The following is a 12,321-nucleotide window of genomic DNA, read 5'->3' as shown; positions in this document are numbered from 1 at the left end:
CCTTATTTTTAATAGTGAAAACTGGAAACTGTCCAAATATTAGGATAATAGATAAATTTAAATATGTTATGGTATATCCACACAATGATATACTATGCCACTATTAAAAACCACATTATCTAAGAATGATATGGTGGGGGAAAAAAACTTCTTGATATAATAGTGAAAAAGGTCAAATATAAAATTACACATACACTATGACATTAAATTAAAAGAAAATACACAGAGAAGACATACACTGGAAAGAAATACATCAAAATGTTAATATCACCTGTCCATGAAAGTATCTTAAAGTTTATTTTTGTTTTATCTCATAGTCTACAATTAATATGTATTAGTTTTATACTCAGAGAAGATAAAGGAGTTTCTCCCCCACTCCCCTTAATACCTTTAGAATGGAAAGAAATAAGACAATCACATAAAGGCCAGTTTTCCACTGGTTCATTCAAAATAACCTCCTCTTCAAATACTACTACTGTGATATATTTAAATAAGGAGATCCGTTCAAGAATTTCCTTCATTGGTTTGGATTTGGATTTCTTTGCCATGGAACATATTCCAACCACAATCTGCCTTTCTGGTGGCTAAAACAAAAATGAAACAAAAAATCGGGTTAACTTTACATGAACTCCAAAGTACAGCTATCTTCATTTGTTTTCCAAAAGTAGATAAGGCATGTGATCAATCAATAAAAGGGACACATTAACAAAGGAATTTTAAAAAATTATATCATTGTTATAATAAACACTTAAAAAACAGTTTTCTACAAAGGTCTGGAAAAAAATTTAAAAACAAAAACACTTTCAGAACAAATATTGTTGCTATTTTCAATGAAATTTAAAACTAAAAAAGTACCCCCTCTTTAACTACCTCTAGCATTTATTTATCCTCCTCATACCAGTAAAGTATAGTAACAGTCAAAACCCATCTACTCTATGTAGAAAGATAAAGAATTCTCTTGCCTAAAATAAGACATAGTCCTGACTACAAAGCTATACAGTATTAAACTATTATTGTAGTTTGCACTTGAATATTAGTTGGTCACCAATGACAACCTGGAAGAAAATTTTAAAGAAAGCCACACTGCCAACAGAGGTGTCAAGTCTCTTTGCCCCTCCTGTCTTCATAGTCAATACTCCTATTTATTGGGGTTACTGATCTCTGGCATCCTCGTAACAGCTTGAAGGCCACGAGTCAGTCTAAAACTTAAAAAGCAGGATATAGAAACTAATTTATGAGTAGCTCCTAGATTTATAAAATTACTCAAGATTCATTTGGTGATCTTTGCATTTAAGTGCTTGAGAGTTTTATCAAATACACAAAAGCTGTCTTCAGTTTCTCATTTCAATTCTTCTTTCTTCCATGATACTTTATATATTTCACACAACATTATAATCTAGGCTCGAAAGTGCTTTACTGGGCTTTTTCTTAATATATCTAAAAATAAAATTGGATAACATCAGAATTAATTAATTTTTTTTGTTTTTTTGAGACGAAGTCTCGCTCTGTCACCCAGGCTGGAGTACAGTGGCGTGATCTCAGCTCACTGCAATCTCCGCCTCCCAGGTTCAAGTAATTCACCTGCCTCAGTCTCCCGAGTAGCTGGGACTACACGTGTGCACCGCCACACCTGGCTAATTTTTTTTTCATATTTTTAGTAGATATGGGGTTTCATCGTGTTAGCCAGGATGGTCTCAAGCTCCTGACCTTGTGATCCGCCTGCCTCGGCCTCCCAAAGTGCTGAGATTACAGGTATGAGCTACCACGCCCAGTCTAAATTATTCTTTTTTTATGCCTAGAACAATATTTCTGTATGGTCTCCTCAAACTCATGAAATGTAGAGTTAAAATTGTACTACAGTTGACTGGTAAATCAAATAGATTATAAATGCTAACCTTCCTGGAATCTTCTGTATTTATCCCTCTGACCATCCACTTTTATGTAAGACCTTATTCAATGCTTTCCTGATCAAAAGTTTTGATACAGTTCATTATAATGTTCCTAAGGTAGATTTCCCCAGACAAAAAATGTACTCTAACCTAACATTTCACATTGCTTTACAATTTTTTTAAGTGCTAATATATTAAGTCTTATGTATTACAAATCTATTTAATGAATATCTGCTCAATGGCTAAGATGAATAGGAACCATTCAAGTTTAAAATGTATAACTAAACTTACATTCTTAAGACACAATAACAGAGGTTCTCTGTTAGGTAAAACCTTAAAATCATGAAGATAATTTTTTAAACTGATCTGAGGTATTTTGTTAGGTTGAATGTCTAAAAAAACTATATTCACATCTTTGAAGTCTAAAAACGGGGGAGAAATCTTAAAAACAGAAGAATGATCTGGAATAAATCATTTTATAAATATAAAGCTATAGATCAAATAAACTAAATCAAGCTTCTGTAAAGTGATAATAGTGCACCATACGATGTGCTGAAGATTAGATATACAGACGTACCTGTACTCAAAGTACTTTGAGTCTAACAGGGAACACAGTAATAATAAAAAACATTGTGATACATGGAATAGAAGTACAGTTGGCCCTCCATATCTATGGGTTTCACATCCATGGATTCAATTAATCATGTATTGAAGATATTTGTGGGGGAAAAAGCATCTGTACCGAACATATACAGATGATATTTCTTATCATTATTCCCTAAGCAATACAGTATAACAACTATTTACATATTTATATTGTATTAAAGTAATTTAGAGATGATTTAAAACATATGGGTAGATGCGGCTTACATGTAAATATCACACAATTTTATAAAAAGAGCTTCAGTATCGGCAGATTTTGGTATCCACAGGGAGTTCTAGAACCAATCCCTCATGGATATTGAGGGACAACTGTATATACACTAATGTAAAGACACAGTAATGAGGAAGAAGTATTCCAATCTGTGATGAAAAAAAAAGCAAGGAGAGTGGAAAGAGTGAATGATGTGAAATCTGAGGAGGGTTTGGAAGAATGAAAAATAATTCACAAGGTATTCCAAAATAAGGTCATTTCAGAAAGGTGAAAGAGTACACACAATAGCAAAGATGCATGGTATGACAATAAATATGTGGAAATAAAAATGTTGATGTTACTAAAACATAGAAGGTAGAAAGAATGGGAAAGAGGTATGGATGTAGATATAGATGAGACATAAAAGCTTTCACATGTAAGAAGACTGGCTTTGATCTGCCAGTGGTGTTCACACTATATTCAGAAGAACTCTAGAAAAAGGGGATAAAGGCAGTAGAGGCTGAGTCAATAGTGCTTTCTAGTTTAAGTGAGCCAGAGATGCTCTGCTTTCATGTTTTACTTATAGGACCTCTAGATAAAACTTCAGATGAAAAAAAGTTTGAGCTGGTAAGAGAAGCCTGCCTGAAAATCTAGTTTTTCAGGGGCAGGAGGTAGCAAAGGTGCTCTGCATTGAAGGTTTGAAATGAGCTAACAGTAGAATTTGCATTTCAAATATGTGTAACTCCACTGTGAAAGATCGTTATTATAAAAAAGGGCTTAAAGAGTCATCTAATCACTATTTTTGGTTTTACTATTTTTACAAAATCAAACAGGTTTTTCTCCTAAAACTAAATTCTCTTTCCAATTAGAAATATATGAAAAACAAACACGTACTGTAGGTATTTTAAATCAGTATTCACAGTAAAGTAGTCTCTACTTAAAAAATTAAATGATGAGTAAGAAAAATATTGGTCTAATGTAACTATAGCAAAATGAGCATAATAAATGTATATCATTTCTAAGATCCAGTATGGATAGAACATTATATCAGAAAGAGAACAAGCTTTAGACACACACACAAACACATAGATACTTTAGGTAGCCTACTATTTTAGCCACTCAGTTTTCAGACTTCTGAAGTTAATAAATATGAGTATCTTCAGTTCAACCAGAACTCACATTGGTAACATAAGCTTCATGAATCTAGTTAAGTAATCCTTCTTCTTTAAATAACCTTTAAAATTATTTCCTTCTACTTATCATCAATTATTTGCTATGTATTTCTACATACAAGAAAGCTTTCGGATTTATGGCCCAGATTACTATTTCTCTTTGCCACTTTTTTTTTTTTACCTAACACTGAGTTACACTATGCGTATCACTGAAAGAAACTAAAATAGGCATCATTAAACAACATAAAGGTTTGACCCATAACTGTATTTATTGATTCATCATAGATTCAACATCAGTCATGAAGCAAAATATACTTTTTCAGTTTAAAAATTTTCCAACAAAAAGAGTCTTAAGATTAATTCACATTAACAGTGATTAGTAAAAAGCCTATACTGTATCGGTCTTCTCTCACCAAAGAAAAAACGAACAACTTACAGAATCATCTTCCTCCTCATCGTCTTCATCTGCATGGTGGAAGAAATGTCGATAATTTCCAGGATTTATTTCTGTATCTTCTGGTCCAACAAAGAATCTGGGGGCTTCACTCATTTTTATTTTATTTGATGTAGATATAATTGAAATGATTTATATTAGAACTGCCTCTAAGTAAATAGCATCAGAAGAAAGCATTCTCCATATATTAGCTAACACACAGGTCTGCGACAGCTTGTTTCTGCTTATACAATCACTTGATATTTTGATGACTGTTGGCAAATACTCTTTTGTTCTTAGATATCATTGCTTCATTGTTGATATCAAAGTTGTTGCAATTCAAAATACAAAGACAGTGAGGCTACTGCTTTCTTGAGTTGATACAGCAATCTTCTTACCTAAAATGCAATGAAAAAACTAATTTCGGGAGGTGCACTCCAAAAACATTCCTGTAAAAAATAATTTTTAATGACTCTTGTAAAATCAGCACCAATAACTTGATGTATATTGTCAAAATGAAAATACAATTTCTCCCATAAGAAAATTACTTATAACTAATAAAAACGAAAAATTAAGAAACTAAAACTGATCCTCAGTAGTATACATCTTAGCAACTTGACAAACATATGAATTAACAAAGACTACACATTAAATTCTTCGTCCCAAAATATCTAAATCAATTAAGAGAAAATTACTCAAATTATAACAAAATTATATTAAAGCTAAATCTGTTAGCACATAGTTATGAAATATCTGAATGCAATGGAAAAGAACAGACAAATGGAATGCAGCTTTAAAAACCACCGACAAATATTAATCTGAAATTACATTAAGTCAATTTGTAAAGCTGTCTGTAAACAGGTATTTTAGGGAACATAATTCTATATTCTGGTCTCATATATAAATGAACAAAAAAAGATTAGAATCAGAACAAGATTTCATTAAATAGCAGCTCTTAAACGTGTAGAAGTCGAAAACTCTTTAACAAATCTAATAAAATCTATGGATCTTCTCCTCAGAAAAAAAGAAAGTACATGTGCACTAAATTCTGCAAGCAATTTTATGTGATTCACTGACATTCAAACTCTTCCACATAACCAGGCATCCATGAGTATCAGTTAAAGAACTATCATAGCTTGCACCTGTAATCCTAGCTACTTGGGAGGTTGAGGTGGGAGGATCGCTTGAGCCCAACAGTTTGAAGCTCCAGTGAGCTATGACTGTGCCACTATACTCCAGCTTGAATAACAGAGAAAGACTCTGTCTCAAATAAATAAATAAATAAATAAATAAATAAATAAAATAAATAAGAACTATCATATAAGAGCAGTATCATCTCAAAATATTCCTTACCATAGTTGTTTACATGTACTTGTATCCTGGTCATATTAAAATTAATTATATACCAAGATGAAACTACGTAACAAATGCTTCATTTGATTACTGGTAGTAAAAGAAATTAATTGATCAAATATTCTTAAAAGTCAAACAATATGCTAGGTAGAATTAAAAGCATAACTCCAAAAGTTCTATTCCTAAAGATCTAATTCCAGTATAACTGGTGACTCCCCAGTAGACATTAAAATCAATTTACCCAGTTAGCCTTCACTTTAACCATCTTTAAATTACAGTGTTATGTTTAAAATAATTTGCAATTTAAAAATAAAAGTAGAAATAATTTACTTTATAAATCAATGCCTTTTGTTCTATTCCTCTGCATTATTTAACATGTAAAAAATGTCTACTGAAAAAAAAAACAAAAAACAAACAAAAAAAAAACCACAAAGTTTCCAGTTGCTGTAAAACTTGATGTTGGTGGATAAGTTGATCTCAGTTCTGTTTTCTATCAAATGGCAAATATCTCTTGGTTTCTTTTAAGTTTTTTACTCTTTCCATCTAAAAAGAGCTCAAATATTTCGATAGTGGAAGGGGAATGTTCTGGAGTCAGGTACATCTGTTTTAATCTGTCACTTCGTAGCTAGTGACTTACGCTAGTTGCTATTAGTCTATAAAAAAGGAAGAATAGCAACATCTGTAACCCTGTAAAGACTAAGTGAGATAGCATAAGTGCTTGGCGTATATTAAACAATAAACCATAGTTTCCATAAACACTCCTATAAACCAAACTCCCTACTGACTCTAACATATAAATCTAAAAGAATCTGAAATGAGTGTTATGCTACTAAAAATGTCCACACTCAATGCAGTAGTTCTCAAACATTAGAATGCAACGGAATCACCTGTAGGGACTTGTTAAAACACCAAACTCAAAACTCTGGGGGTGGGGCCCAATATTTTGCCTTTCCAAAAGTTCCAAGGTGATGCTGATGTTGCTCATCTTGGAATCACACTATAAGAACAATTGCTCTAGACTCAAAACTGGATTTGAAAACTTTTTCTGAAAGTTGCTCAGCTCTGTGTCCTTAGTCAAGTTATTGAACCTCTCTAGTCATCATCTGTAAAATGGGATTCTAAATTTCATATATTGTTTTGACAATGAAATTACAATACAGATGCCACAGCAAATAGCACATATTAAGCACTCAGTAAATGTTAGTTGTTTAATATCTTGTTAAATGTTGTTATGACAGTTTTCTAACAAATTTAATTGGCAAAGAACAAATATAAATAACTCAATTTAGAATGTGTCTACTTACCTCTTGTCTAATGAGTCACAGAAACTCCCCTTTGCCACTGTTGTTGTTGGAGACCTCTACATCTTTTCTAGTCTTACCACACTGCTTGAGACTATCATGAACACTACTGCCTGGGATAATCATTCTTCTCTTTCATACTTTTACTGGTCACAGCCAGAGCTACCTGATCCTCAAAATAACACCCTGGATCATCCATCAGTCCCACCTAGTATTCAGATCCCCCTTACCTGAACTTAATATTTCCAAGCCATCATTGTAGCCCTTTCCATGGGTTCCCTCAGGAGCCCAACTATAAACTAGTAAATCTCTGCTCTCAAAATCAGAGGAAATGGGAGCTCCTGCTCCTGCTGCTCAGCCTGAACGCAAACACATAACCAGTTTTCCTGAAATTCCAAAAGCATTTTCCAATGGAAACACTGCTATAAATTGTGTCTCCTTTCCAGGGCACTAATAGTACATCCATGTAATAGGGAATAAATAAGCTTCTGCAGGCTGGCAAAGGCAATCTGGTTCATTTATAAGATCACACAAAAAAAGCCCATTCCAAGTTCCACACAACCTTCATGTTGATTTTTTTTTTCCTTCTTCAAACGTTCATTTAATACCTTTTTGCTGAACCTGCATTTCCTTCTGCCTGGAATTCACTGCTCTCCTTGAAAGTTCCTATGCCGCATTCAAAAACCAACTGGAAGGTCTTCAATGAAGGTTTTCCTGAGAACTATCACACCTTTGATAGGCCCTAAAGATACGTAAAAACCCTCTCCCATCTTCTATGTTCCGCAGCATTTTGGATCTATCTTTTCACTTACCTGTTTCCATCAGAGTTGGGTTTTTTCCTCCCCAACTTTTTATTATGAAAAATTACAAATATTCACAAAAGTTGAAAGAACAGTTTATTAATCATCCATATGCCCATCATTATACTTAACGATTGCCAACATTTTGCCATGTTTGCTATTTATACACACACACATACACTTGCTGTACCATTTGAAGGTACTAGATATCAACACACTCCAACTCTAAGTACTTTTGTATGCATCTCCTAAAAATAAGAACATCTTCCTATATAAACACAATTCCTTTTCCACATGAGAATATTAATAGTCCATAACACTGTCTATATTGCGGTTGTATGGGGGCTCCTAGAGAATGAGGACCTAATCTATATATTCCCGCTACTTAACTTGGTTCATAGCACTTATTTGGGTAATCAACAAATGTTCTACCAATTGTTCAGTTTAAGACTCTCACAACAACTACTCTGGAAGTTATAAGAATTTAAAATTTTAAAATTTTCTGCACGTAGGTTTAGTCATTTGCTTTAAATAAACCTGTGCTGCAGTAAGTACAGCATTCTGAGTTCTGTACTACTTAATTCTGCATCACAATGCTACATAAAGACAGAGATCATGTCTAACTTTTGTCAGACATATAAGTAGGTACACCAATTTTTTTTTAAATGAATGAATACTTTCCGACACTGAAAATGTTAGTGAAGAAATTGAAATCAAGGAAGAACAGAACGGGACAATAGAATACAGATTTTGAAGGCAGACAGATCTGGTTTTTAACACAGATTGAAATGTTTACTTACAACTGTTTACTAGGGCAAGTTGCGTGACTGCTCCTCAATTTCTAACTCTGTAAAATGGTGGTGATAATCTAACATATCTCCTGGAATTGTTGAGAGGAACGAATGACAAAATATGTAAAGCACTCGGCACACGTAAGACTCAGTTAATGGCAACTATCATTATTTTATCTATCTAAGACAAAAAAAAATTAGCTATTTCATTAAATAATTCACAATAGCAAAACAAAATCCTGTCCCAGTGTAGAGCGAGGATTTTATGTGCTAAGGTCAGCTACGCTTCCCACTTCCATAGTTAAGCCTTCCAGCAAGACACCTACTACCCAAAGGACTCCAGGAGTCGCAAACTCCCAGGAAGAGGTCAAGAACCTCGTGAATGAGATCCCGGGATCACCACCCTGGCCCTTTCTCCTTCAGGGCGCGGAAGGCTGCAACGCCCTCCAAATGATCAGGTGCGGCAGTGACCTGCAGCCTCGGTCCCTACTATGAAAGGCTGCAACACACGAGGCTTTTGTTCTGTTAAAGTGGGTGTGGGGTTGACAGAGAGGGATAAGGACTAAGGAAGAAAATTTTTTAAAAAGCCACCTCTACCCACAGCAGTCCCATAACTCGAGGCTAATCACTTCGGTGGAGCCAGGAACAGCGTGGGGTAGAAGCTCGACAGTTCCCTTTTAGCTGAGCTTCAATTTCTGGGGTCTCAAACCCAAGAAATGAAAAAAGGAAGCCATGGAGGAGCAGGAGGAGACATCAAGGCGCGAAAGGACCCTCAAAGCTATACCGTCACTCCACGCCCAGGCTGTCATTCGCTGCAGCACATGCCCCTCGGTGGAGCGCGTGTTTAGGCTCTGCAGAGCACAGGAGACAAAGCAGAAGCCCAGCAGCCGCCTCTACCCTGGCATGATCAGGTTCCGCATCTCCGGTTCTCCTCCAGTTTTGGGGCCCTCACCTGCCACGAATGCGGTCGTCACGCGAGCAGTTGTGAGATGGTCAAGCCCATTCAGGTCTAGGTTACCCACTTTCATCCCGGAGGCAGGGGTGAGGTGTTCGTCAAGTTACTTCAGTTGTAGGCGTGGACGTAGGCTACTTCCTTCAGTAACAGCTATAGGGCCACATAGGGGTACCTCAGGCTACTACACCTCAGAAATCTCCGTCACGCCTCTTCCCCGCCCTCCTCGGGTCTCACGCCGAAACCTCACCGGGCGGAACGATTTCCGGCAAGAGCCAAACGATCCGTCCTAACCTTTCTGACCGTGGTTCCAAGGCTCCCAAAAGGACTGGCCTCTAAAGGACCTGGGTAGTTCCGCTTCCGGCAGCGCCAGATAAATCACGAGAGGAAGCTTAAATCTGTCGTTTGAATTTAGGACCACCTCGGTGAGTGGTCGTTCTGGTGTGCTGTGTCATACCTACTTGTTTTTTAAAGTGAGGCGTAACCCGACAGTAATTTCAAAACCATTAGCCTCGACTGGCCTAAGGAAGGGTTTAATTGACTCTGTGGGGAGATTTTGCGCAGGCGCCGTTGAGACGGGAGGGCCTTGGGCGTTGCGATGTCCCGCGCTAGCTGAGCAGAAAGGGCGAGTGCCGTTTCGGGCCTGGGGAGGTGCCTACTGGGTGTAATTGAGTTTTACCAAATGGTCATTTTCCTGCTGATTCTAAGTGTGGTTGGACCTTGCCCTTAAGATTCCGTTAACAAGTCGCCCAAAGCTTAGGAAGTGCTCCCTCACAGCGTTTGAAACTCCGAGCACTTTTGGCCGGCATTGAAGAATTCTCCCCATTACTTTGATCAGTCATTTAATCAGAAATTTTGCCCCGAATTTAAATAAGTGGCGGGGAGAAACGTGAAGTCAAGAGGGAATCCTGTCACGTAGTTTTAAAAGAAAAATGTCCACTTTATCTCAGTGTAGGTTTTTCTTAAATGGGCATTTCTGAACCAAAGTAGATACTTTTTAAAGTGGAAATGCGTTTATCCCATGTGGCTTCATGTGAATGCATATGGCGATGAAGGCATTTTTTTTGTTAAATGAATTTGTACTCTGAAGTGAACCGGATTACAGAGAAGTGTATTTAAATTTACAACTCCTTGACGTTGCATGAAATTGTGCGTGTCCGTTTTTTGGAGCTTAAAATAGAATAATTCAAATGTCAGAATTCCGATCCAAGTTAACGTGTTGATTGAAAATTGTAGATTTTAAGATGGAACTGGCGGGTATTTTAACCTTTTAGGGGCTTAAATTGGTAGCTTTGTTTTTAACCCTTGGTGAAACAGTTAAGTCCTAATCTTGACGTAATACCTAACTGCCTTACTGTATTGAACACAAACATAAAATTATCAAAGGAATTAAGCAATGAGTTGATTTTATTTGATGTTATGGAGGGGACAAAGTGTGTAAAGCTTAACCAAATATGACCCTGACATTCCTCATGCAAAACTAGAAGTTGTAATCAACCACTTTCATTTTTTCTTATTCCTACACGTTTAAGTACGTAAGTAATGATTTTAAGAGAAATTCTTGAAAATATGAGCATATCCAAAGAAGTACCAGGACAGTCTTTCTTTATGTAGTTGAAACCACTTAATAAGAAGATATTTATATTTGTCCCGAATATTACAGTTTCAAGCCATTTTCTCATAGTAACTACTTTTCAAATACATTGTTCCTAGGGACCAAGTAGTGTATGTATGGGCTTTGAAAAAACAAAAACAGAAACTGTTTCTTTTATGTTACTTTTGTGTATGAATACCAATTATTAGCAGTAAAACTTTAAACTACTTCAAGGGCTATGCTTTCTGTGAACTGAGTTTTCTTTCTTACGCATTTTCTTTTTCTCTTGTCATCTGCCTCTCTACCTCAAGAACCAGCAGTTTGTGAACTGCATTAGACTGTAATATCGTTATAAAAGAATACAACTCCTGAGTCTTCTGATTTTCTTCTTAGCACTAAAGCTTTATAAACATTGCTATAAAGCATTAACACCATTAATGAAAGGAAAGATATTTTAAAATATTTTTTCATGTGGATGAAGATTTTGAGAAAAGAAAGACTTCTCTGTTACTCTAAACAGCCTGATATGGATGATAATAGTTAGATATGATAATAATTATACATTACTTTACCATATACAAAGGACTTTTAAGTCCATTATTTTCATCGTCATGATTGCAAAAAAGGAAAAGATATTATGTCCTCTTCCAAACATAGATATTAAGGCTTAAGTCTATACCTTCTTAGACACAGTTTACTTATAGTGCCATGTTCGTGAAAGTGAACTATAATGTTTTGAAAAGTGAAATAAGTTACCTTTGGAATATTTGCTATAATTTTTAATTCTCCTTTCAGGAAATGCAAGTAATTCTTTATTCATTCACAAATAGTTGAGTGTCCACTGTGTTCTGAACATGATGTTAAACAATGTAAACATAAAAAATTAATAAGCTATTTCCATTCCTCGTTTATAATCAAACTTATTGATTACAAAAATCACTTTAAAATTTGTGTAACAGAGGCCTGAATCAAGTATTATAAAAGCTAAGGATGACAAGTTAATTAACTTATTGGTATAACACCAGGGAAAAGCATAAAATTTGAAGTAAGAGACTCCAAGTTACAAATGTCAGCACGTGTACTCACTTTATTACCTTTAGTAAATTGGACAATCTCTGGACCCCCATTTTCTTACCTGTAAAATGGATATAAAACTAATACCAATTCCATGGAGTATTGTGAG

The 12,321-nt window shown here is 35.4% G+C and overlaps 2 protein-coding genes across 3 annotated transcripts in view; one reads left to right on the top strand and one right to left on the bottom strand.

The window, feature by feature from the left end:
• PPIP5K2 (diphosphoinositol pentakisphosphate kinase 2) overlaps positions 1–9,833 on the bottom strand; it is a 76,716-nt gene extending 66,883 nt beyond the window's left edge. For both annotated transcript variants that reach the window (XM_011989023.1, XM_011989024.1), the window contains exons 1-3: positions 9,545–9,833; positions 4,351–4,745; positions 389–584 (exon numbers count right to left, since the gene is read on the bottom strand). In XM_011989023.1, the coding sequence (XP_011844413.1) occupies positions 389–584; positions 4,351–4,464 (310 nt within the window). In that variant the 5' untranslated portion in view covers positions 4,465–4,745; positions 9,545–9,833. The remainder of the gene's footprint in view (positions 1–388; positions 585–4,350; positions 4,746–9,544) is intronic.
• Positions 9,834–9,888: 55 nt separating this feature from the next.
• Positions 9,889–12,321, top strand: part of GIN1 (gypsy retrotransposon integrase 1) — a 32,177-nt gene continuing 29,744 nt past the window's right edge. The window contains exon 1 of the mRNA XM_011989022.1: positions 9,889–9,969. The gene's annotated coding sequence lies outside the window, so the exon portion shown is untranslated. The remainder of the gene's footprint in view (positions 9,970–12,321) is intronic.

This window comes from Mandrillus leucophaeus, unplaced genomic scaffold (genome assembly GCF_000951045.1).
Source record: "Mandrillus leucophaeus isolate KB7577 unplaced genomic scaffold, Mleu.le_1.0 Scaffold344, whole genome shotgun sequence".
In the NCBI taxonomy this organism is placed as follows: domain Eukaryota; kingdom Metazoa; phylum Chordata; class Mammalia; order Primates; family Cercopithecidae; genus Mandrillus; species Mandrillus leucophaeus.
The sequence above is the reverse complement of the archived record's forward strand: the minus strand, read 5'-3'. Positions and strand labels throughout refer to the sequence as shown.